The sequence below is a fragment of the Panthera leo genome, chromosome F3 (genome assembly GCF_018350215.1).
Source record: "Panthera leo isolate Ple1 chromosome F3, P.leo_Ple1_pat1.1, whole genome shotgun sequence".
Classification (NCBI taxonomy): domain Eukaryota; kingdom Metazoa; phylum Chordata; class Mammalia; order Carnivora; family Felidae; genus Panthera; species Panthera leo.
The window spans coordinates 67,006,185-67,031,741 of NC_056696.1; the positions used below are offsets into that span (position 1 = coordinate 67,006,185).

At 57.7% G+C, this 25,557-nt stretch overlaps 1 protein-coding gene across 1 annotated transcript; it reads right to left on the reverse strand.

The window, feature by feature from the left end:
- Nucleotides 1-1,099: 1,099 nt before the first annotated feature.
- PRCC (proline rich mitotic checkpoint control factor) lies at nt 1,100-24,964 on the reverse strand. The gene is made up of 7 exons (XM_042925127.1): nt 23,711-24,964; nt 13,276-13,323; nt 10,523-11,089; nt 8,320-8,415; nt 5,869-6,012; nt 3,856-3,921; nt 1,100-1,563 (listed from the first exon to the last, which is right to left on the reverse strand). Exons 1-7 carry the CDS (start codon nt 24,176-24,178, stop codon nt 1,477-1,479), a joined length of 1,476 nt encoding a protein of 491 aa, XP_042781061.1. The 5' UTR covers nt 24,179-24,964; the 3' UTR covers nt 1,100-1,476.
- Between the last annotated feature and the right edge of the window lie 593 nt (nt 24,965-25,557).

Consider the following 25,557-nt stretch of genomic DNA (forward strand, 5'->3'; position numbering starts at 1 on the left):
GCCACGGGCAGCTGTAGCCCCAGTGTCCCCGTGGGATGCAGGAGCCCTGTCTGGCTCCAGCCCCAAGTAGGTCAGATTTCAGATAAGTGGGTGGTTTTCCTGTAAGTGACGAAACCCTCCGCCGTACTTAATGAGAAACAGACTCCTCAACTTACCCAACACGCAAGACCGGGAGCTCGGGGAGACCCTCCCTCCCGCCTCTTCCTTCTCACGCCCGGGTCCCCACGCCGCCACACGCTCCAAATGACCCCTTGGCCGTAACCTTCACCTTCCCATCTGTCACCAGGACTGTCAAACGGTGAGCTTCTCCAGCAGCCCGGCACCAGGGCCGCTCCCTTCAGGGCTCTTCTGGGCTGGTATCGGGAAGCCCTGGTATCGGGAAGCAGCTGCAGCAAAGCGCGGCCGGAGCCCCGGCACCCCCAGCACCCCGCTCCGGTAGTGGCCGCAGGACGCACGGTCCCGGGACAGGCGTGGGCCTCCCGCCCCTGCCTGAACCCTGCCCCGTGGAGGAGGAATCAGGCCACCGGTCTTGCTGCACGTGGCATCCCAGTGCACAACCGCCAACCCAAGTCCGTGACCCTGCCGCCTCCCTCCCGCAACCACTCCTCCCTCTCTAACAAAAAGCTAGGGGTCCAGAAGTCCCCAAGGAGACCTGCCTGGCCCCCAAGCTCCACACAAAGCTTCCAAGCCGTTCATGGCCAATGGCAACTGGTGTCGTGAGTCCTTTCCAGGGACATTCATCACTTCGCCTCCTGCTGGACCGAAACTGATGTGAAGCGACTCTTTCACGTCACAGAAAGGACCTCCTCGACCTCCTCTAGTCTCCAGAGACACCGGAGATCAGCGATACTTTCCAGATCTGGGACCACAGGCCCCCGCCCCATACGAAGTCGTAGGCACGCCTCCAGGGTCTTCGATGGCCACGAGCCCAGTTTAGACGGTGGGCCCAGGGGAGAAAAGCAAGGCAATCATGAGGCAGGTTGTGAGGGTCGGGGCGGGGGGTGCGTTACACTAGGTACAGTCAGACCGAGGAACAGGAAAATGCAGGAGAAAGATCCAGAATGGAAAAAGGAGAGCACACGAAAAAGCAGGAGAGGGGTTAGGGCGAGCAGTGTCCGTCAGACTGAATGTTTTATTTCAACAGACATCCCTGGTTTAAAATTAAAAAAAGAAAAAAAAAAACAAGATGGAGGGAGGGGTTCACCATTTCATCACACCCACGAGGGAGCAAAACTCCCATCCAAGGACTCGGAGCCCCGTCTGAAGCTTCACCGCTCGAGTCTTTGCTCCAAGACAGAGAGGAGCTGAGTTCTCTAACTTCTGTTAAGAAAAATCTATCAAACGTGTTCATCCTCGCGGAGGCGAGGGCTGGGTCCCCAGGGAAGGAGGCCCTGGACTTGGAGGCAGCGGGGGTCCCGGGGGCGAGGCCGTGGCGCCGGGCTGCAGGAGGCCCCGGGGGCAGTCGGGTCCGGAGCCCTAGAACCCGTACTTGGCTTGGGTCTGCCGGCGGCTCAGCTTGTTCTCGGACCAGGCGTTTTTCAGCTCCAGCTCCCGCTCCTTGGCCTACGGCGAGAGACGCGGGCGGGGGCGTCAGCCTGGGGTGACAGACTTCTCCCCTGGCCTCTGTGAGCTTCCCGCACCAGCCCCTTTCCCCCCTGGAACACGTACGGGAAGTAGCAAATCCCCGGCCAGACTGTTTTCTCTGACTCAGGTCGAAGGGGAGACCCCGAGAAAGCAAAAAGCTAACGGGGTTTAAGCAGAGACTCAAGGATCCCTGGCCCCGGGCGCCCGGCTGGCTCAGTCGGCGGACAGTGCAACTCGACCTCGGGGTCCTAAGTGTGAGCTCCACGTGCGGTGTGGACATGACTTAAAAAATCTTTACACGGGGGGCGCCTGGGTGGCGCAGTCGGTTAAGCATCCGACTTCAGCCAGGTCACGATCTCGCGGTCCGTGAGTTCGAGCCCCGCGTCGGGCTCTGGGCTGATGGCTCGGAGCCTGGAGCCTGTTTCCGATTCTGTGTCTCCCTCTCTCTCTGCCCTTCCCCCGTTCATGCTCTGTCTCTCTCTGTCCCAAAAATAAATAAAAAACGTTGAAAAAAAAAATTAAAAAAAAAAAAAAAAAAAAAAAAATCTTTACACGGGCCCCTGGGTGGCTCAGTTGCTTAAGCGTCCGACTCCTGATTTCGGCTCAGGTCATGATCTCACGCTTCATGAGTTAGAGCCCCTCGTCAGGCTCTGGGCTGACAGTGTGGAGCCTACCTGGGATCCTCCCTTTCCCTGCCTCTCTCCCTCCCTCTCTCGCCGCCCCTCCCCTGCTCGTGCATGCTCTCTGTCTCTCAAATAAATAAACATTCAAAAAGTAATAATAAATACATAAAATCTTTACAAAAACAGAACAGAAGCATCCTGGTCCTACACCTGCTGGAATTAAAACCGAATCTCTCCAGTGGAAACCGGACAGAGGTGAGCTGGAACTTGCATCTGAAAGGAGGACATCAGATGCCTCGGATGCCCGACCAGCCAAGCGGGAGAGGACAGCGGCAAAGATGTGGACAGGGCCACACGGGACACCAACAAGCGACAGCTGTGTCTCGAGATGGAGTGTCGCTGCTATGCTGCACACAGTGGATGTGGAACCCTAGAAATTCACACCCCTTTCAAGCACAAATTGAAGCTGTGAAATACAGACTGGAAGGCACCAGAGTTGTAACTTTCCTCTGCTGACCTCATCGCCACACTTGGGGACCCTACGGGCACCACCTGAGAAGGGGGGCTCGCCAACCCCACCCCGCCAGAGTTAGCTGGTATCTGCCCACCTCCCCTTGGTTAAGGGGCGGAGGTGAAGAGTTAGGGTTCAGGGACACCTGGGTGCCTCAGCAGGTGAGCACTGGACTCTTGATCTTGGCTCAGGTCACGATCTCACCCTTCATGAGTTCAAGCCCCGCCCCTTCGGACTCTGCGCTGACGCTGCAGAGCCTGCTTGGGATTCTCTCTGCCCCTCCCCCACTCGTGCTCTCTCTCAAAATAAACAAACATTTAAAAAAAAAAAAAGGGTTTGGGCTTAAAAGAAAACCCTACCCTCGAATCCTTTCCCTACAAATAACAAGTCAGGATAAGGACACAGGGGAGTCCCTGAAAAGGAAGGTGAACCATTGACAAGAACAGCAAAAGCAGATTTCCCCCTGAAATGACCAGGCAGCAATGTGTCCCCAGGGAAAGGGCCAGAACAGCACGTTCCCATCTGGGTCTCAGACGGCGTTCAGCGCAGGAGGTCTCCAAAAGATGTCTGCTTAATGATTAAATAAGTGAGAGTTGCTGGGTCCTATCAGGTAAGTGACATTCTAATTCCAGAAGACATGTTTGGATTATCTGCGATTTTTAATCACTTGTGTTGTTTCCTGCCACAGAAGCGGGGACTACAAAACCAACATCCTTATCAGGTGGATGTTCTGTTAAAAGCTGGCGAACCCATTTTTTCTTTAGATTCTTAAATCCCTAGATAAACTCGCCATTTATTTCTGATACACTTGCCATGTAATAGAACCGTAGGAGAAACCACTTTGCTGCCCTCCGTGTGCATGTTTGGGTATCTGAATCTCCACCTAGTTTACTCGCAAGCCCCTGGCACTTGAGGCTGAAGGGAAGTGGGAAGTGACAGGCGCCAGGCGCGAGGCGGGGTGGGGTGGTAGGTGATCCTGAAGGACACATCCCCCCCTAGTGGCCACATGGAGAACGGACCCTGGGAAGCTGGTGCCTGGCACCTGGGCTTCCAGCCCACGGGGCGGTGAACGGGCCTCAGGCCCGCAGTCAAGGGGTCTCAGCCGGCTGTCCCTGGGGTCTCCGGGGACCCTCTCACCTGATGGATCAGGTACGTGATCTGGTGCTTCCGCCGCTGCTGGCCCGTTGGCTGCTCCCCTTTCTTCTGCAAGGGAAGAAAACACACTCGTTAAGCCACAGGAAGAAAAGGAGAAGTACCACACGTGCCCAGATGGTGCAAGGCTGGGGCTTAGAAACCAAGTACTTGGCCTAAAACCTGGGGGAGAAAAGTCAGCTTGGAGCTGTTTTTATGTCTATGCGCTCACAAAACGGTTTTTATTAAAACCATTATGCCAAAAACCCAGGCTAAGAAGATCTGCCTGAAATAGCCTGCTAATATCTTGCTGGACTGGAGATGCTTTGAGGTCAGGATTGCGTCTTCTGTTTCTTTGGTAACCCTACCCCACCCCACCCCACCCCCAGCAACAAGCACAGGGCTCTGCCCACAGTGGGCACTTGAAGCTGGCTGTATTACGTGTGGTGATTCTACAACAGTTCGTGTTCCAGGGCCTGGGTGACCTCCCTCCCTCTCGTAATCCTGCCCGTCTCCGCCTCAGCCCTCCCTGTCTCTGTCCCTTTCTCCCGGCAGGCCAGCCACCCAGCCTGCTCCTACCTACAGCTTCCCCAGCTCTCCCATCCCCAGCCTCTAGCTGAAAGCCCGCCCCCGCCCCCCCTCCCCGGCGTGTGCCTCCCCAGAGGCCCTGGAATCGGAATTTTCACCACCACCCACCTCTCCCCAGCCTTCCAGCCTCCACCCGTAACTACACCCAAGCCCTAACCAAGCTCTGAAGCAAAAGCTTTACTGTCCAAGTCTATACTGGTCTGGGCTTTTTCATCCTACCGTTTTCCTGCCCCACCAGTGCCGCCTCAGACCAGAAGCATCCTATCAGCCCCACCCAGCCCCCAACACTCCTCTCTGGAGGGTCCTCGGCAACCCCCCATCACTCATCAACTCTCTCCCGGCTGTGCCGTAAAGCCCTCGAGGACACGGACCGTAGCTTTCTCTTCTTTTTCAACAGTCGAGCTGTAACACCATGAGGCGGTGCAAAGAAAGTAAGGACCCAGGCAGCAGCAAACCCCCAATTCCTGGCTGCTGTGGGACACCGTTTAACGTCACCATCAAAGCCGACAAGCACGACGCACTCGCTGGCCACGGTGGACGCCACCCACGGCGGCTGGCACACGGAACAGTGATGCTTCCTGACCCGGTTAGGAGAGCACGCTCCCCCCAGTGGTTTTTCCAGGAAACACGGACGGCTCTGTGCTGATCTAACCACAGCCCTCTGCTCTGTCCTGTACGACCGCCAGCATTCGGTGAAAACAAACGGCCAGGGCTCCGATGGCCATCTGTGGCCACAGAACAGAGCGGAGAGAGTGGGAGGGAGAAGGGGAGAAGATGCCCGACCTTGGCCTTGCTGGTGCTGGGCTTGAATCCAGGGCTTCCCCACATTCCGCCCCCCGTGGCAGGCTCATAAATGTCCACGTTTGCTGTGCTCAGCTACTAGGTGGAGAGGGGTCCCTCACGCTGACTCAAGAAAACTAGCACGGGAAGGCAGGCGTGTGGTGTGGGAAGCGTGGGGAATAAACACCCGAAAAGCCCCCAGCTGGCGACAACAGGTAACAGCAAAAAAGGAGAGGGGAGGGGGTGCATACTCAGAACCGAAGCCCCCAGGACTCTGCTGTTCTGTCCACACCTCAAAGATGTGCTGAGCCAGGCCCCAGCCTGGCAGGGTGGAGGTGGGAAGTGACAGAGGGAGAGGGCAGGGCAGCTGCGGGGAGACGGCCACAACGCATCAAAGCTCTTCCCGAGTCGCCCGCTCTCAGTGACAAGACTCCACCCCCCAGACAGAAAGCAAAGTGCCGCAAAGTTCTGGAAGGCGGAGGCTGCATCCATGAGGCTCGGCACAGGCTCCAGTCCCGCGGGTGGCAGGCATCTGTGAAAGGTGCTGGGGGGGAACCATCGGGTGTGGGGTCGGGACAGGAGCAGGCCCAGATTCTGCTCTGGGCACCCCCCACCCCCAAGTTAGCCATGCAACAGACCCTTCCCGCTTACTTTGCTGAATGACTTCATGGTTTTCTCTTCTGTCAACGACTTGGTCATCCACTGCTGAGCCCCACTGAGCTGGTCGTCACCTTTGATCTCCACAAAGTTGACTTCCTCCCTCCCTCGGTTCCTCTTGCCCTGTAGCCGCTTAAACTGGAAAAGGAGACAGAGAGCAGCAGTGGGGGATCTGGGTGAGAGATCGGGGACTCACTAGAAACCCAGAATTTATGGAATCATCTTACGACCATCCCCCCGCCCCCCGTGATACCCACGGCGGCTGTCACACTGTGCAATGATGCTTCCCGACCCACTTAGGAGAACACAATTAAGTGTCCTTAACTCCCCCCTGTGCGATACCCCCTTTCACCCCCCACCTACCAAACTCGTCCGATGCCCAATGAAAGGCTGCTGCTCAGACGTTCTCCTGCCCTCAGGGAAAAGGAGGCCAAGGCGGTACCCCCAAAAATGAGCGAGTACAGGGGAGGGGGATCACTGCTGGGAACATGTGCTCAAACTATGCGGAAGTTCAATGTACCGAAAAGGACTGCATACAATTTTCAGATTAAGAATTCAGAGTAGGGGCGCCTGGGTGGCTCGGTCGGTCAAGCGTCCGACTTCAGCTCAGGTCATGATCTCACGAGTTCGTGAGTTTGAGCCCCACGCCGGGCTCTGTGCTGACGGCTCGGAGCCTAGAGCCTGCTTTGGATTCTGTGTCTCCCTCTCCCTCTGTCCCTCCCCTGCTTGCACTCACCTTTCTCTCTCTCTCTCTCTCTCTCGCTCTCACTCTCAAAAATAAATAAACATTAAAAAAAAAAAAAAAGAATTCAGGGTAAAAAAAAAAAAAATCTAGGATTCTTCCTCTAAAAATTGGTTTTTACACGTGTGTTCCTTCTCATTGGTTTGGCATCACAAAGTCAGCAGACTCCACACCAGAGTGGACCTCAGAAGCGGAGCTGGGAGAGAGGGAGCCTGGCAAGATTTCTAGGAGACTGCCGCTCTCTCTTGCCCTCCTCACCAAAAGGGCAGGTCACACCAACGTCGCCCGGACTCGTGTGGGTGAGAGGACTCTAACTGAAACACTCAGAAACCTGAGTGCAGGCCAGGCCCAGCTCTCAGCGTCACTGGTGAGGTCTCCTCCGAGGGACTCTACCTGCAGGAAGGGAACTCTCGCCCCTGGATGAGCTCTCTGCTGCCTCCCAGGCTGAGGACAAAAAGGGCCCAACTATGGACCGTGCCAAGGATACACCTGCAGGGGACACAGTGACAGTAGGAAGAAGCATGCGGAGGGGTGGACACCTTTCTGTGAAGAGGCGAGAGGCGGTTATTTTTCCTAAGAGCCTGAATGCGAAAAGAGCACACCCCTACTTCCCCAGCCCCCCCTCCTAACAGGCTGAGACCTCCCTACGGAGAGAACAAGATTTCCCGTCCGGAACACAGCCTGACGGGACCCGGGGTTTTCTCTCTCCTTGTGCTGAGGCGAGGGAGCCCAGCGGCAGGGGATCCAGGCGTGTGAACACAGGAGTCATTTACTGTGGCTGCTGTCCTCTCCCCAAATCCATCGTCCCCTTCCCTTTAATGTGAAGGAGCCCAACATTCTGGCATATTACCACCCAACTGGATAAAAGACTATCCCACCCCTGGGCTCCCCCTGAAGCCACATGTGGTCACGTGACCAGACTCTAGTCAACGAGACAGAAATGGAAGCGCTGGTAGGAACTCTGGGGAGATTCTGGGGAGGTCTCCCCAAAGGAGAAGAAGATACTCTTCCTCGGTCTCTCCACCTGCCGCAGAACAGCGGCCGCAATGCAGGCGAGAGAGCGGCAGCCTCGGCCACCACCGCCGACCAGAGGCACAGAGGCCACAACGTAGGGACAGCAGAGGAATCATCACAAGGCGCCCGGATCCCCAACAACCATGCAGGGCTGCCTCCGGCCTTCTTTGAGGAAGAAAAAAGTGAACTTCTCTGATGTAAGCCACTGCACTTTGGAGTTTCTGCCACAGCGAATCCTAACTGAATATAGTTAAAAAAAAAAAACCCACACCTAGTGCAGAGCCCAATGCAGGGCCTGAACTCTCGACCCTGAGATCAAGACCTGAGCAAAATTCCACCACAGGGGTGCCTGGGTGGCTCAGTCAGTTGGGAGTCTGGCTTTGGTTCACATCATGATCTCGCGGTCTGTTGAGTTCGAGCTCGCGTCAGGCTCTGTGCGGACACCTCGGAGCCCGGAACCTGCTTCGGATTCTTTGTCTCCCTCTCTCTCTGCCCCTCCCCCACTCACACTCTGTCTCTTCCTGTCTCTCAAAAATTAATAAACGTTAAAGACCTGAGCTGAGACCAAGAGTCAGATGATCAAACAACTGAGCTATCCAGGCCCCCCTCCCCAAAAGGTTTCTTTACTTTTGGATTTGAAACCTGGCGTCCATGGGTCAAAGATGGTCACCCGTGCTTTATTCACTTACTGCTTCGTCATCGATGAAGGAGGCATCTGGGGCAATTTCCTGGGGGGGGACCAGGGCCGGGTCCTGTGCAGGATAGTAGCCACCACTGTAATAATCCTGCAATCGAGAGAGGGGAAAAAACACACCAACTGAGGGACACAGCGGACAGGGGACAAGGTCTGGAGCAGAGCAAACCCTCACCAAGTGGCAGCGGAGGCACCCGCACCACAGGCCCCTCAAGCGGCCCAGGTAAAGGCGTGCGTCCCGAGGACCCATCCGTAACTCAGAACACTCTCTGCAGCTTCTCCGATCGGCACCGTCCAGGTGGCTATAGCTCAGGGAAGGGGACAAGAAACAGGCATTCTCTCCTGCTTCGGTTGCTCCCCTCTCCCTCGGTTGCTCCCCAGGGTGAATCCCAACCCTCACGCCACAGTGCCCTCAGCGCCACACCTCCTGCCCACGAGATGGAGACACGCTCGGCTGTGAGCAGGGGAGAGGCGTGAGGGCACACCGTTCCCGCTCCTTGTCTTTATTTTGGGCCTGTGGACCCAAGGACGCTGCCTGCAACGGGGAGGGAGGGTGCAGATCTCTGATATGAAATAAATCCCCACACACCTGAAACTAACATAACATCCATCGCGTCAACTACAGTTCTTTTCTTCTTTTCTTTTTTTTTTAGGGAGTGCGGGAGAGGCAAAGGGAGAGGGAGAGAGGGTCTTAAGCAGGCTGCACACGCAGCACAGAGCCCGACGAAGGGCTCCATCTCACATCCGTGAGATGATGCCCTGAGCAGAAATCAAGAGACACTCAACCGGCCTCTGAGCCATCCAGGCGCCCCTCAACTATTCTTCAATAAAAACCTAAGATACAATAAATGGCTTTCAGACTGGTACGGAATTTACAAAGCCGGGAACAAGCCAAGGTGTGTGTTCCCGGGCACTCGCCTCAGGAATCTGATGACCGCCCTGGAGCTGAGCCGTCGGATGCTGCTGCGGTCCCGGAGGAAGAGGGGTGCAGGCAGGACGGGCCCCCAGGAGGCCAGCCAGGTGGCCCTCGGGCTGAGAAGCGGCTTCCTCCCGGCCCATGCTTTCTCCCAATTCTTCCACTTTTGCCCAAAACGCCAAAAAATGCCCCTTTAAGAACATTCATTTTATAGTGAACTAAATGGAAAGTAAGGTTTAACACTGACCGAATAAAACACGTAAGAATCCAGAGTGATCAGAGCACGATTTTCTACGAAAGCATTCACAGTAAGATACGTGTGACTGCAGGGTCCCGAGTGCACGTTACATGTTTTCACGTGCACGGACTCCCTCGGTGCAGTTTATAAATAAATACAGAATGCCTGGTTGTTGTTCCTTTAAATGGCTTTGGTTGTTGTTGTGTTTTGTTTTGTTTGGCTAAACAGGTCAGAACACTGGCGAGTCCCTGAGCCCCTGGAGCCCTCTCCACCCAGGACTGTGATGCCGGGAAAGTCTTTCCTAAACCCACTCACCTGGCCTCCCATATCCTCTGACGCCACTCACAACAAAGCTAAGCAGCTCTTCCAAATGGCAATGGGATAAAAAGTTATCCCAACTCTTTCCTGGGCATTTGCTCTGGCCCGGGCACCGTGCCACGCCCATGGGCTTGTCTCAGCATCACTACGAGGCCACTGCTGTTACCCGCCCCTCGTATAGCTGAGGAATCTGCCCAGACTCACACGGCTTGGGATTCCAAGCCCAACCCCCCCCTCAGACCCCACTGTCTGTCACAGCACAAATTACGGTCCCCTGGCTCCCTGGGACAGGGGCTCCCATCCTTTCACCTTCCTGTGGCTCCTGCCTTCCCCCCTCTTCCCTTCTGTGTTCAACTCTCCAGATCCTCAACCCCTCCTCTCCTTCCTTCCTGCTCTCAGTGCACCCCTCCAGTTCACTCAGCCTCACCATCCACACCAGGGGGTCTTGGATCTCCCGCCTTCTCCCTACACCTCTCGCCAGCTCCTACGGGGCTGGTTTCCAGAACAAACGTTATCAGTTATGTACTTCTGTCAGACTTCGAGACGGGCCCTTTTTCAGAACAAAGGTGGTATGCTTTGAGGCCGGAGATATACAGGAAAATCAAGGCGCCGGAAGACATTAATTCAGCCAAAGCGAAACCACAGAGGCCGTAGGACCGGCTCGGAGCTCTCCGTGACCTCCACGCTCCAACGCGCCCTGGCCCGCCCTCCGGACCACCTACCCACCTGATAATAAGCACCAGCGGCATTGGCATCGCCATATGTGGAAAACTGGTTGTAGCCGTAGTCATCCCCGGGCTTAGGCATCCAAGGGGCCCCACTTGAGCCCGCTGCCATCTTGAATTCGAGGGGGGCATTGGCTGCGTCGTCCTGGAAGGCCGGCTCCGGTTCCGTGCCCGGAGGCAGCTCTTCAGGGACGGCAGGGAGGGGGTAAGGGTATGGCTCAACTCCAGGCGGCTCAGCCTTGTCAGGGAGGGAGAAAAAGTTCTCGGGGGCTACTTCCTCATCACTGTCGTCCTCCTCCTGCGTGATCTGCTTCGTCACCTGTAGGGCAGCACTCTTGGCGGCAGCCTTGATGGCAGAGGGTGACGGAGTGGTGGTTGTGGTGCCCACGACAGAGGCGAGGGAAGAGGGCTTGGTCTTAGAAGCCTGTCTGGAGGGCTTAGCGTCAGAGGAGCCATCCGTGGGCTTCCGGGAGGAGGCGTGGGGCAGGGGCAGCCTGCCAGTCTCTTTCACAGGCAGGTTTTTAGGCTGGGGAAGCAAGGCAGACAGGCCAGCGCCCTCGCCGGATCCCTGGTGAGCACAGGTTCGGGGAAGGAGGGAAAAAACGTGCCAAGTGAGATCTGGTGATACACGTTATCAACACCAAGAACAAGAGGCACAGATAGGCGCTCCGGCCTAAAATCTCATCGGCCCCTGCTTCCTTCTCAACTCTGCCCGCTGCCTCGCTGGGGGATCCCATCTGCCTCCTACCTCAGGCCCCTCTGCTGACTGCTTCTCCCAGGGAAGACATCACCCCTGTTCTCCTCGGCTCCACACCAACCCGGCTCCGCTGCCCTGTGCCCCAGAGCCTTCCCTGAGTCTGTGGCTTTTGGTGACTACGATGCTTTTAATCCCACATCATCCCTTCTTCCCAGAAAGCCCAGGGCCCTCTCTCCAGCTGATCGCTCTACCTCTCCCCAGGGCTTGAAGGTTCTTCTTAACATAGGAACTCCCTGCTTCCCTGGGATTGCGACTCAAAGTCAAGAACAAGGCTCTGTCCAAAAGACCTTCACTCCTGTTGCCCAAAGTCCTCTCCTCTGCCCAAGGAAAGCCCTATACGTGTGGCATATTCAGTTTATGCCAGAGTCGAGCATTTAACTTCTCAATCTGTAAGCTAAATGACTCAGCCCATCCCAAGTTCCTACTGCACGGAAAAATCTCTCCGATTCTGCTTTCTGTATGCCACGGGGCTAGCCTGGCCTAACTGGAGGGCCGAGGGAGGTGTCAGTCTAAAAAAGGAGAATGGAACAAGGCCACCATGCCCCTGTCCTGGAGGACCAGTATACTTCAGCCCCTGGGCCAAGCAACGCCCAGAGCAAGTGAAGAAAGGCTGGTGAGTCAGGCAGGCAGAACAGTTCATCTGGCCAGTGGGCTCCTCCCCCTGCTGTGTGTCCACAGCTCTGGAACATTCCAGCCAGGCGGACCGCAGAGACTCATGCACGTAGGGAGCGGGCCCAGGTGCCATGTGGTTCACATGCTCAGGCTACCTTGAAGCGTCCGACTTCTCAGATGGAATCTGGGGTCACAGCCACACCCCTGTGCAGCACTGGGTCCCCACCCCGCCCGACAGCTGAGCCAGTGTCCCGCCAGCCCCTCCGCCAGCTGGGAGGCTGCTCTGTGCTCCGGAGGCCCTCTGAGCCAGTGCCCCCGTGACTCAGGCTGCCCTTACCCACCCCCTCCAGGAAGCCACCCTGGTAACGGAGAACCGGCCTCCAGCAGCCTCAGCTCCCAGTTTTGGCCACGACTCCTCTTCCGTCACCCCCCCACACACAGGGCCAGGACGTCACTCTCCCCTCCACATGACTGCACCCGGAGAGCTCCCAGCAGTGGAGGTGACATCTTAGCAGAGTCAGGGGAAGGGGCAGCTCTGGCGTCACACGCCTGAGTCACGACATACTCTGACAAAGGCAGGACCGCTTTTGCTTTGTTTTTCCTGAGACATACGACCCACAAGATCAGAGAGCACGTGAGTCCCTGAGCGGCGAGTGGAGCGGGAAGAAACTCCCGGGGGCTGGAATAAAGGCACCGGGACAGGGGAAAACAGGGCAAACGGCCGAGAGATCAGCTCCCGGCATCGTCTGGCTGAGGACTTCCGGTCTCAGGTCTGGAGCAGGAGCCAAGCGCAGCAGGGAAGGGCTGGGACTCCACGGTCAGACCCAGAGTCTGACCCCCTCCCTGCCCCACCCATCGCCACCCGCGGGCAAGCTCCTTCGGCCGTGGTTTCCACCAGTGGAATACGGGGGTGATGACAACGCCACGACCGCGGTGCTACCTTGAGAGCGAAATCGACTAAAGGCTGGTAAAGCACCGAGAGCTGTGCCTGGCACGGCTGAAGTATTTACTTTCCAGGTTAAAGATGAGGTGGGAGGATAACTGCACAACACACACGTTCCTAACATCGTTCTGCCCGCTCCGTTCACCCTTCCTAAACCATCCTTTCGGCGGAAATGTATGCACCCACTGGTTTCCGCCTCCCTGCCACTGGCTGCCCCCAGCAGGGGTGACCCCACCAGGCCAGCACCGAGCAACGGCGAGGGGAGGGCACACGGCACGAGGGCCGGCGGCTCCGAGAACAACCAAACCACACGGAGGGAGCTGGTCCTCAAATGCTTGCGTCTGCCCTACGTGTGATGTGGAAACACGTCCCGGGCGTCGTGACTCTCTTTCGGGAGGCAATGCGGGAAGAGAAATGGCTTCTGCCGGGTCACAAAGCTTACCTGAAGGACAGTTTTCTTCTTGGAGGGCTCATCTTCCTCGGAATCTGACTAAGAAAAAAAGAAACGGAATAAGGCCTTCCCGCGTGAGGGCGGTGGAGGAAACACCCGCATCCAGCGAGGTCCGGACAAGGGCGGCCCAGGGGTCTGGGCGGTTGCAGGGGAAGCGCCCGAGAGCTCCCTCCCTGCTCTCGAACCGCCTCAGAGCGAAGGGGTGTGTGGTGACTTCCCCAAGGCGCTCGTTCTGCCCCGGGTCCTGCGGCCCAGGCTCCTTGGCGTCAATTTCTATTCCTTTAAAGCAAAAGCATTTCCTCCCATTTAGACCTGGTGGAAAGAAAAGGCTACACCCATTTTTCTCCTAATAAATCTGTCTGCTGGAAGACGGATGGATGTGGCCCACCATCTCCCCCAGTCTCAGCTGCCCTTCTGAAACCGCTCACGCAGACAACATAACCACACGGCCGGGCAACTCCGGCGGGAGTTAAGTGGGGTGTTAACTACTCTCTGTGCAGCATTAAAGGTCAAAGCCATTGGAGAAATCCATTCCCTCTGCAAGTATGATCTACCGTCTGCCAGACAGAGTTGCCCGCGTCCAAGAGGAAGGTGAGCAAATGGGGACGGTGAGCGCTGGGGGCAACACAGGAGGCCATTTGTGTCACCCTCTGACTCACCGGGGCTGTCCCTAACACAAGCTCTCACACTGGAAGCTACCTGACCTTGTAGCTCAGTACCAGATCCTGAACATCGCCAACGATCAAAAAGGTGCAAGCCTATGATTTTTAAAAGTTATTCCCCTAGGGGGCGCCTGCGGGCTCAGGCGATGGAGAGACCGACCTCGGCTCGGGTCAGGATCTGGCGGTTCAGGAGGTGAAGCGCCCAGGGGGGCTCTGGGCTGACAGCTGGGAGCCCGGAGCCTGCTTCGGATTCTGAGTCTCCCTCTCTCTCTGCCCCTCCCCACTCGCACTCTGTCTCTCTCTTTCTCTCCAAAGTGAATAAAAGCATTAAGAATAATTACAAATAAATACACAGGTAGGCAAGTAAGTAAGTAAATCCCGGGACGCCTGGGTGGCTCAGTCAGTTGAGTGATTCTTGATTTAGGGTCAGGTCACGATCCCAGGGTCATGGGATGCGCGACGGGTGTGGAGCCTCCTTGAGAGTCTCTCCCCGCCCCCCCCCCACTTGCACACACTCTCTCCCTCTCTGTAAAATAAAAAATAATAACGCTAAAGCATTTTTAAAAATTAAGAATAAATAACAAGTGAATTCTCAAGCCAAGAACCTTAAAAGCTGCCATTTGTTCCCAGGGCCTGCTTCGGGCGTCTGCGCATAAAGGGGGTCGGGCAGGTCTCAGACGCGTCCATGTGCAAGACGCTGCAAGAACTCAAACGCTCTGCTGGAATCTCTCGGCCCACAAGTCCCTCCCCCGGCTCATCGGCTACAAGGACCTCACAGCGACTGAGAATCTACCCTATGCAATCCACAGGGCCCGTATCGACGGATGTCCCGACGGCCGCCCCAGGCTGGGTGACGGGAAGACGATGCTCATCCGCTCTGCCCACGGGCACGGGGCAGGGCCTGGAGCAGGTAGAGTCCTGTCCCCTGTTCCCCAGACCAGTCCCCCCGGTGTGCCTCAAAGATTTTGTGTGTGTGCTGTGCCACGGAAGAAGTCCCCGTCCTCAAGGAACTCACAATCCAGTAAGAGTGACAAGCGTCACGTAACAAGGCAGGAAAACACAAAGGGCGTCAAGTGTGGTTCAAACACCCCCTCAACGAATCTGCTGGTCCTACGTTCGTCTCTCCTCCATGTGGGGCCTCACCGTACCGCCCAGTCCCTGCACCTGTATCAGTATGTTACAAAACCCGTAAGGGGAGTCTGTCTGGGGGGCAGGGGGACAGGGGAAGAGGTGGCAGAGGGCAGGACAGTCCTCTTAGGTGGAAGTCAACTCACGACGCTTCACTCGTCCTTCCAGTAACACTTCCCGGCAGGCCCTGTCATCTCAGTTTCGAGGGGGAGGGAAGGCAGGCCCGGAGAGGTCAAGTACCAGCTGGGTCACGGCGGAACCAAGGGCCGGAACCATTCAGCTCGCGCGTCCCCGCAGAGACACCGTGCCGAGTTGTCCCCTGCTGGCCCGGGCCCGAGATCTGCCCTGACCGGGCCCCTCAAGACCCCACACGACGCAGACGGGCGCACACGGCACCAAATCAGAACTACAAGTGTGAGTCTCGGCTGTGCCATTTATTTGCGGCCCCCAAGCCCGTGGAAAATAGCACACGCACATATCACAACGACGCGCTAAAGACCACACGAGCCGTCTAGCCATGGAAACGTACATAAACGAAAGTTCTTGGCAGAGTTTGAGGACTCTCATTCTCTCCGGCCTGCCAAGACATCAAACTCAACCAAAAAAAAAAAAAAAAAGCAAATAAACAAAGCATTAAGCCCCAAACACCTAAACATCTTGACCCGTTCTCTCTGTTCCAAACTCCCATTGCCTCAGAGACCCCTGACCATCCCCTGGCCTCGTAACCACAGAGACACGTCCCCTCCCTGGCAGGGCACGTGGGGAACCACCTCACTACCGGGCACAGACAGTTTTCGTGACGTCTGGAGGCCCAGTTAAACTTTAACATCTTAGGCAATTAGGTTCAAGTGCAACAATGTGCGAACGAACAGGTTTTGTCCGAGTCTCAGATGATTACGTTTATAAAACTGTACAAACATATTATATTTTTAATTTTTATTTTAATGTTTATTTATTTTTGAGACAGAGAGAGACAGAGCATGAACGGGGGAGGGTCAGAGAGAGGGAGACACAGAATCTGAAACAGGCTCCGGGCTCTGAGCTGTTAGCACAGGGGCCCGACGCGGGGCTCGAACTCATGGACCGCGAGATCGTGACCTGAGCCGAAGTCGGCCGCTTAACCGACTGAGCCACCCAGGCGCCCTTATTGTTATTTTTTTTTAACATTTAGTTTTGAAAAAGAAAGACAGAAAGACAGTGTGAATGGGAGAGGGCCAGAGAGGGAGACCCAGAATCCCAAGCTCGCTTTGCGCTGACGCGGGGCTCAAACTCAAAAACCGTGAGATCATCACCTGAGCCGAGGTCAAGAGTCGGATATGCTTAACCGACTGAGCCACCCAGGCGGCCCCCTAACATCTGCCACTTTAACCGCCGTGTGCACTCGGTAGCATTAAGTGCGTTCAGTGTTGTACAACCGTCACCACTCTCTATTTCTGGAACTTTTCATCATCCCAAACAGAGTCTGTACCTGGTAAACAATACCTCCCCTTGCCCGCTCGCTGCACTCCAGCCCCAGGGACCCTCCACTCTCCTGTCCCCTGGGCTCTGCACACTGTGGGCATTTCACGTGGCTGGGATCACACGGCACGTCCCCCGCTGTGGCTGGCTTGTTCCTCTTAGCGTAACGCCTTCCAAGGCCATCCACGCTGCACACGTGTCAGAGTTTCCTTCCTTTTTAAGGCTCAATGACACGTGTGGCATGGACATGCCGTGCTGCTGTCCACTTGTGGACACCTGGGCTGCGGGCGCCTTCCGGCCGTGGAGAAGAGCGTTGCCACGGACATGGGCGTGCGTGTGGGAGTCCTGCTCTCGGCTCTTTTCACCGAGGAATGAAACTGCCGGATCACAGGGGCGCCGGGCCGGCTCAGTCGGGGGAGCCATGCGACTCGATCTCGGGGTCATGAGTTCAAGCCCCATGTTGGGTGTAGAGCTTGCTTAAGAAGAAACTTAAAGAATAAAACTGAAAAAAAAAAAGAGGGGCACCTGGGTGGCTCAGTCGGTTGAGCGTCCGACTTCAGCTCAGGTCATGATCTCGCGGTCCGTGAGTTCAAGCCCCGCGTCGGGCTCTGTGCTGACAGCTCAGAGCCTGGAGCCTGTTTCAGATTCTGTGTCTCCCTCTCTCTGACCCTCCCCCTCTCGTGCTCTGTCTCTGTCTCTTAATAATAAACAAATGTTTAAAAAAAAAGAAAGAAAGAAAGAAACTGCTAGACTGCGGAGTAATTCCAAGTGACCTTCTGAGGAACTGCCACACTTTTCCACAGGAGTAGATCAAACGAAGGCCATAGAGTCAGCTCCTAGAGAGCAGCAATCAGCCAGTGGTGACCCGGGCAGGGCTGGGCCATCAGACCCAGAGAGGGCGACGTTCCAGGCGCCACGGAACCTCGGGCTGGGCCAGGGCGGGCCCTCCTGGGTCTTGGAGGCGCAAACTGCTTGCGCCTCTGAAGGAGAAAGGAATGGACGTCTCGGCCTCACAAGAGCCTGAGCCTCCAGGGCCACCACTGTCCTCTCCGCTCCAGCTGCCAAGAGGGACAAGACGCACGCACGGAGACTGCAGAGCAAAACGGAAACAGACATTTTCCATTAAGCCGGCCCGGTGGGATCTGCTCATCTACCAGAGCGGCTCTCTTATCTTCCCGGGCTCGGGCTCTGGCACACGCCCGCTCCAAAAGGCCATCTCGCGCTGCCAGGGCCAGGAGCCAGGGAGGAAAGAAGGGCCCGGGCCCCGACCCCCCCAGGCTCCAAACCCGAATCGCCACCATACTCCTCGCGGCTTCATCCCAATTAGCCTGACTCATCAGCCGGTTTCCGTCTTTGGTCTCCTGATCTTCTGCGGACAGGTGCCCTCCAGTTAGAGCAACGTTCCCTTTCGCCTGCCTCTCCCCTGCAGCACCCTCACCGCGTTGCCTCCCCGCTACAGCACCCTCACCACGCTGCCTCTCCCCTACAGCACCCTCACCGCGTTGCCTCTCCCCTACAGCACCCTCACCACGCTGCCTCTCCCCTACAGCACCCTCACCGCGTTGCCTCTCCCCTGCCACATCTCGCCGCACTGCTTCTCCCCTACACCACCCTCACCACGCTGCCTCTCCCCTACAGCACCCTCACCGTGCTGCCTCTCCCCTGCCACATCCTCACCACGCTGCCTCTCCCCTGCTGCATCCTCACCATGCTGCCTCTCCCCTACAGCACCCTCACCGCGTTGCCTCTCCCCTGCCACATCTCGCCGCACTGCTTCTCCCCTACACCACCCTCACCACGCTGCCTCTCCCCTACAGCACCCTCACCGCGTTGCCTCCCCGCTACAGCACCCTCACCGCACTGCCTCTCCCCTGCCGCATCCTCACCATGCTGCCTCTCCCCTGCCGTACCCTCACCACACTGCCTCTCCCCTACAGCACCCTCACCACGCTGCCTCTCCCCTACAGCACCCTCACCGCGCTGCCTCTCCCCTGCCACATCCTCACCACGCTGCCTCTCTCCTGCCACATCCTCACCGTGCTGCCTCTCCCCTGCAGCCCCCTCACCACGTTGCCTCCCCCCTGCAGCACCTTCATCACATTGCCTCTCCCCTACAGCACCCTCACCACGCTGCCTCTCCCCTGCCACACCCTCACCGTGCTGCTTCTCCCCTACAGCACCCTCACCGTGTTGCCTCTCCCCTGCCACATCCTCACCGCGCTGCCTCTCCCCTGCCGTACCCTCACTGTGCTGCCTCTCCCCTACAGCACCTTCACCGTGTTGCCTCTCCCCTGCCACATCCTCACTGCGCTGCCTCCCTCTGCCACACCCTCACCGCACTGCCTCTCCCCTACAGCACCCTCACCGTGTTGCCTCTCCCCTGCCACATCCTCACCGCGCTGCCTCTCCCCTGCTGTACCCTCACTGCGCTGCCTCTCCCCTACAGCACCCTGTGTTGCCTCTCCCCTGCCACATCCTCACCGCGCTGCCTCTCCCCTGCCGTACCCTCACTGTGCTGCCTCTCCCCTACAGCACCTTCACCGTGTTGCCTCTCCCCTGCCACATCCTCACTGCGCTGCCTCCCTCTGCCACACCCTCACCGCACTGCCTCTCCCCTACAGCACCCTCACCGTGTTGCCTCTCCCCTGCCACATCCTCACCGTGCTGCCTCTCCCCTGCCACATCCTCACCACACTGCCTCTCCCCTGCCTCACCCTCACCGCGCTGCCTCTCCCCTGCCGTACCCTCACTGCGCTGCCTCCCCCCACAGCACCCTCACCGCGTTGCCTCTCCCCTGCCACATCCTCACCGTGCTGCCTCTCCCCTGCCTCACCCTCACCACGCTGCCTCTCCCCTGCCTCACCCTCACCATGCTGCCTCTCCCCTGCCACATCCTCACTGTGCAGTCTCTCCCCTGCTGTACCCTCACCGCGCTGCCTCTCCCCTACAGCAAGCACCCTCATCGTGTTGCCTCTCCCCTACAGCACCCTCACTGCGCGGCCTCTCCCCTACAGCACCCTCACCGTGTTGCCTCTCCCCACCGCACCCTCACCTGCTGCCTGTACAGCTGGCTCTTCTCTCTCCCCAACAGGCACTGCTTCAGAACAAAACACCCCTGGACTCAACCCTGCCACTCCCAAACTATGACTTGAGACAGATCACCTCTGTTCTCTAAACTCCTGTTTCCTCACCTGTAGACCAGGGATGCAACCGCCCAGGCAGTGTCAGCCACTCAGCGGGTGTCCCAGAAGGGTCTGTGCCCCTTCCCGCTCCACCTCTACCGAGGGCTGAAATTCAGCTAAACCTGCTGCCGTCAACTCTTTACTTGGTTAACAGAAATGGCCAAAATTAGTGAAGTCTGCCTCTCACACCCTCCAATTTTCCACTATCTGGGTAAACGATCTGGAAGTATAAGTAATCCTAACCCAGATAAGCCTCAAATTTGCTTGCTCTAAAATGCATGTTATAGGACACAAAACTTTTTCTTTTATTTTTTTTAAATTTTTTAAATGTTTATTTATTTTTGAGAGTGAGAGAGAAAGAGACAGAGTGCAAGCAGGGGAGGGGCAGAGAGAGGGAGACACAGAATCCCAAACAGGCTCCGGGCTCCGAACTGTCAGCACTGAGCCCGTTGTGGGGCTCGAACTCATGAACCTTGAGATCATGACCCAAGACGAAGTCAGACGCGTAGACTGAGCCACCCAGGTGCCCCAAGGACAGAAAACTCTTACAGCAGACTCACTTTGCTAATTTTGACATTTTGTATCCTAATTTTAGAAGTCTGAGTCCATGAAATCAACAATCGTCCAGCCCAATGCGGTGGGGGGGTGGGGTTAGCTCGGGTGGAGTAAGGAGAGGAGAAGGGAAAAGGAAATGACCATCTGTTCCGTGGGTCGTTCCCAGTCCCTCATGTAAACCGAAGGCTGACTGAATGTGACCTCGCGTCGCACCTGGACAGACTTGGGCGCTGCCCCGCCCCGACTGCAGCTGACTGATGAGCCGACCCACATCAGACCGACCGTATTCTCTCTCCTGGAACACCAGGACCGGGACTAAGAACGCGGCTCCATCCGGACTGATCACTAAAGAGAAATAAAACACGAGAAGGGGTGGGGGTGGGGCGGCCATCTTTCATCGGCAGCAAAGGTCAAGCAGCAGAGGAAACTGATCTGCAGCCAAAGAAGCATGAATCAAACACGCAAAGATCTCCGACTTCTGACTCCAGGCCCTTTCCCCGGGCACCTCGGGACATTCATTATTCAACCTGGCTTGAGGTGGTTTCTGATCCTTGGTTTCTGAACCAACTAAATCCAGCTAACCCCCAATCTGCTCTGTATTCCCTAAATAAATGGCACCACTACCCTCCGGCTGCCTGAGCTAAAAGGCAGGGGTCAACCTTGAATCCTGGCCCTCATCTAGGCCGTCCCATCGACCGCCCAGACGGCCCAGACGCTCTACGTCCTCCACAGCCCTGCGGCCTGCAGCTCTCCCCAGGCCCGCGCCCGGGTGCCCAGGCCATCACCCCCTGCCACGCCGTGCCTGCCGGCCTTGCTCCCCCAGGTCTTAGCCGCTGTGCAACCAGAGAATTCTTGCTCGGCCCGTAAGGGCGCCTCACTACCCCAGGGTCACTTACGAAGGCCTTTCCGTGGTGCCCAGAGGCCACATCCCCTGGCCTCGGCACCCCCACGTCCCCGCATCCAGCGCCAGAGCTTAACTCACTCCAGGTGCCCCGGAAGCATGGTCTCTCTCGCCGCTAAGCTCCCTGCCACATCCCTCCGCCTGACGTGCTCCTCCCCGCGGCACCCGCTTTCTCCGGCTCCCTCTGCTCACGTATCTCATCTCTGTGCAGACATCTCCTCCCTCTGGCAGCCTCCCCAGCCTCTAGACCGGATTAGCACCCACTAGGTACGTTCCCACGGCACCGGCTCTACCGTGGCTCTTCTCCGACTTGACCTGAAATCTATCTCCTCGTCCGCCTCCTCCAGAAGCTCCTTGTGGGCAGAGCCCATCACGTTCGCTGCTGTACTCCAAGCTGCTGGCACAGAGAAGCAGGCTAGGATCGAACGAACCAACGATCGAACGAACCAACGATCGAACGAACCAACGATCGAACGAACCAACGATCGAACGAACCAACGAACGAACGAGAGTTCAGAGTTCATTGCTGCTACTTCAACTCCAAACCCTAAAGGGAAGTCACTTAAGAAAAGGTTTATTTATTTTTCCAAACGTGCCCCGTGAGCCTACTAAGTGCAAGACGCACAGCTTAGAACCGGAGGAGCACGACCCTAAAGCCAGCAGCCGCCCTCAGCTGACCATCCTGTGCTCTCGGGGACCTTTCCGCAGGAACCATGCGCTCAGAGACCGCCAGCACCAGCTCAAGCTGAAGGAAGGTAGGAAACTGAAGGGGGAGGAAGCTTTGGCTTTATTTGAATGATCCCAGTCTCGAGTCTCGTTCACCTTGGAGCATTCGGGAACTTTGGGAACTTCGAGAATCACACTGACAAAGGAGGGACGGGGCGGGGAGTCCTCAGGGGTTTCCCCCACCTCAGCCAGACCGAATGGAAGACTCTACAACCTTTAGCGGCAACTGGTTCTGATGCTGCCTCCCCAGACCTGCAGATGAACTCTCCGCTGTCACAGGGGAGGGAGGCAGGCTGCCTCAAAGTGCCTCCTCCCCCCAGACATCAGAGGTAAACTAGGCGGGGAACGCGGCGAAGCGGAGAAGAGAGAGTGCGGGACAAATGAACCCGTTCTCTTCGGTCTTGTTCAGGGACTTCCCTGCGCTCGAGGCAAAACCAAGACCAAAGTTTCACTGGAGACAGAAGGCTGTTTGGGATCCTGGACTTGGAAACAACAGACTCGGGGCAGAGAAAGGGTGAAGTAACATGGAAGAGAGTTTGGAACGAGACGTGAGGGAGATCCTGGAGCCTCCTTTTCGCGAACAGTCCACGTTCATTCACGTGTATTCACTCAGGGAACATCCAGGCAGCAGTCCGCACACCCCGGGCACTGTTTCGACCGCGAGGGATACGGCACGAATCAACAGGGCCTGCCTCCGGGGGGCTTGTACGGCTGGCGGAGAAAAAGGAAGGGAAAGGGTGAGGGATAAGAGGCTGCAGTTCAGGCAGGTGGGCCAGAAAGCCCTCCTGAGAAGCCGGCTTCCAAAGGAGCCGATGGGAGAACAAAAGGCCATCTGGGGTTAGAGGACGAGGGGCCAGCAAGTGCAAGGAATGGGGGACGGCCCCCAGCCAGAGCTGGAAGCCTGCAGGGCAGGAAGAGCCAAAATGAGCTTCTCCCAGAGGGCTACCAAAGGTGAGCGCAAGACTGACCGGTTCGCTTTCCAGGAGCCAGAGAGGAAAGACCTCGGCATAACCCTAAGCCCCTGCCCGCCCACAGGCTTCATGTCTCCTTTATTCCCAAAGCACTCGCTCCAGAACAGGGCTTCTATTTTCTGTCCCAACTTGGCAGCTTCTTCTAGAAATAGAACCCAAGCATCCTATCTCCCCTAGGCTTAGCGGTACCTAAACGGGGAAACTGAGGCACCGGCCTGGAAGTGACAGACCCAGCTCTTCACCTCCACTCTGTCCTTTTCCAGGTAAGATCTCACCTGCCGGACACCTGTTACCTCCCAGAGCTCTGCAGCAGTTGAAAGGGGAAGAAGGGGAAAGACAAACTCTCCCCTTCTTCCCTAACTCCCCTCAAGAGCAGAACTCGGGATGCCTGTTCTTTTCGTCCAGACCCTAATGGTTTTAGATGCAAGGGGGAAAAGTTGCTCCCGAATGTGCAGGCAAGGGCTCAGCTCAGCAATCCTGCCTCCTGTCACTTCTTCAGGTGGCAGGTCGTAAGCCGTTCTCCGGATGAGACAAGTACCACACGGCCTGGGCTGAAGACGCAACAGGGGAGCAGAAGCAGGCGCGCGGGGGCCCGGGACCGCCAGTGCCGGGGGACGGGACGTGGCCCTCCCGCAGGCGGGTCCGGCCCCGCGAAACCCGCGTGGACAAACAGCGAAGTTGACAAACTCAGCTCAGTGAATCGCAGCGTGGCAGGAACGCAGCGGTCCGCGGCCAACGGAGGCACGCACAGGAGGCAGCCCCGGAACCTCCCAGGTCCCTGGTCCGACGGGGCCCAAACCCGAGCCGAGGGGCAGTGCGGGGGCGCCCTCCCCGGATACTCACATCCCCCTTACGCAGCTCCGGCGCCGCGATCTTCACGGGCTCTGTCCGCTTCTTTGGCTTGGGAAGGCCCAGGGGGGGCCCGGCACCGCCCACGGAGGGCGGCAGGCCGAGGCCGGGGCCCCGGGGCGAGGGCAGCCCCAATCCCAGCCCCTCCCCAACTCCCGCCGCCTCGGCCGGGCTCACGCCTGGGGGTGGGGGGAAGCCCCCCAGGCCGAAGGGCAAGGGCGGAGGCGGCTGGAGCCGGGGGTCTCCGGCGGGAGGGGGCAGCAGCAGCGGCGGGGGGAAAGCTGGGGCCAGCATCTGGGGGGGCGGAGGCAGCAGGGCCGGGCCCTTGGGTGCGGGGAGAGAAGCGAACAGGCCCCCTAAAGCGGGCCCAGATGGAGGGGCCGCCGCCTCCTCCTCCTCCGGCTCCGGCTCAGCCTCATCCGGCTCACTCTCATCGCTGCTGGCGTAAGCAACCAGCGACATGGCGCCTCCCGCCTTTGGGGCGCCCTTGCCGGCAGACGAGGCCTACTTGAGACCGGGGATGTCCGGGGGCCTAGTGGGCCCCGCCACTGGGCGGGGCGGGGCACCGAAAAGCCCGCCTTCTCCGTACTCTGGGGCTAGGCCCGGCAGGAGCCCATGGCCACGGTAGATTTCCACCGAGCAAGGCTTCCCTCTTCACTTAAGCTCCCAGTCCCGGGCAACTACACACAGCTAATGGCCGCCGAGTCACTCCGCCTCCTCCTCGCCTCACCAATATAGAAACTACAACTCCCAGAGGACACTTTGGCCACAACTCCATTCTCCGCCACTGGAAGCCCAGCGCGGGGCACGGCGGGAGTTCGAGTCCGAGGAAGGATTAAGGGGTCGCGCAGAGAGCCAAGAGGGAAACCCGCCTCTGACGCGAGGACTCCTGGGATGAGTAGTTTCTTCGGTCCTCTGACAATTCCTCAGGGGACCACAAGCCCCATCGGTCACCGCGGTAGTCAGCAGACAGTGGGAGAGCATTTCGGTACTTGAAGTTCCCTAGGGTAGACGCGTGGGCGCTAAGACTGCTGGGAGATGTAGTGCTCTTAGGAACCGCAAGCGACGTCGGGAACGAGAGGGAGTCCGCGAGAGTGGTGAATGGGAAAAGAGCTTAAAGGAAAAGTGAACTCTAAATGAACTGATGCAGCCCCCGAGTGGCCTGAAGCCAGGAATTGGCCTAAAACACCCCAAAAAGAGGCGGGGCCCGAGAGACCTGTACAAAATTGGGAGATGAGTGAGAAAGAAGTGAGACTTAGGGCCTAATAATAAACGTCTGAGAGCTGAAATGAACGTGCCCCGCGTGGGGAGGTGACTCCCTCGCCCTGACCAAGGTGCACGCCCAGGAGTGACCCTTCGCTGTCCAGCCTGGGGTCTCCCCGCGACAGCCGGCGGAGAGACAGATGCGCAGGGCCTGGCAGCAGCACCGCGTGCCTCCCCAGTGCCCTGGGGAGACCCGAGGCATCACCCGAGCGCATCCCCGTCCGCCCGGGCGTCCCGCCTGTCCACCTGCGTGCGTCCTGGGCACCCGTCCCTCTCCGTGCCCGCCGTTTGTTGTCGTGCCTTCGTGTGTGACCTTCTTATCCACCCACGTGTGTGTGTGTCCTCCAAAGGCTAGCGCCCGCCTGCCTGAGATTCCACACCTGTCCACCTGTGACTCTGTTTCCTTTCTTCTTTATCCATCTTTGCCTCTTCCTGTCCGCCTGTGACTGGATGCCGTCTGTTGTCATCTCTGTGTGTGTCCTTCCCATGCCGATCCACTTCTGTGGGCGCCCCCTCCCCACTCCGGGAGAGCAGAAGATTCTACTGAGCTCAGCCCCTGAAAACTGTTGAGGTTTGGG

Coding starts and splice junctions, on each gene's coding strand:
- PRCC (XM_042925127.1), bottom strand. CDS start 24,178: ATGTCGCTGGTTGCTTACGCCAGCAGCGATGAGAGTGAGCCGGATGAG. Junction 11,090..13,275: donor AGAAGAAAACTGTCCTTCAG/GTAAGCTTTGTG, acceptor TGTGCTCACCAG/GGATCCGGCGAGGGCGCTGG. Junction 1,564..3,855: donor TCACGTACCTGATCCATCAG/GTGAGAGGGTCC, acceptor CTCTCGCCGTAG/GCCAAGGAGCGGGAGCTGGA.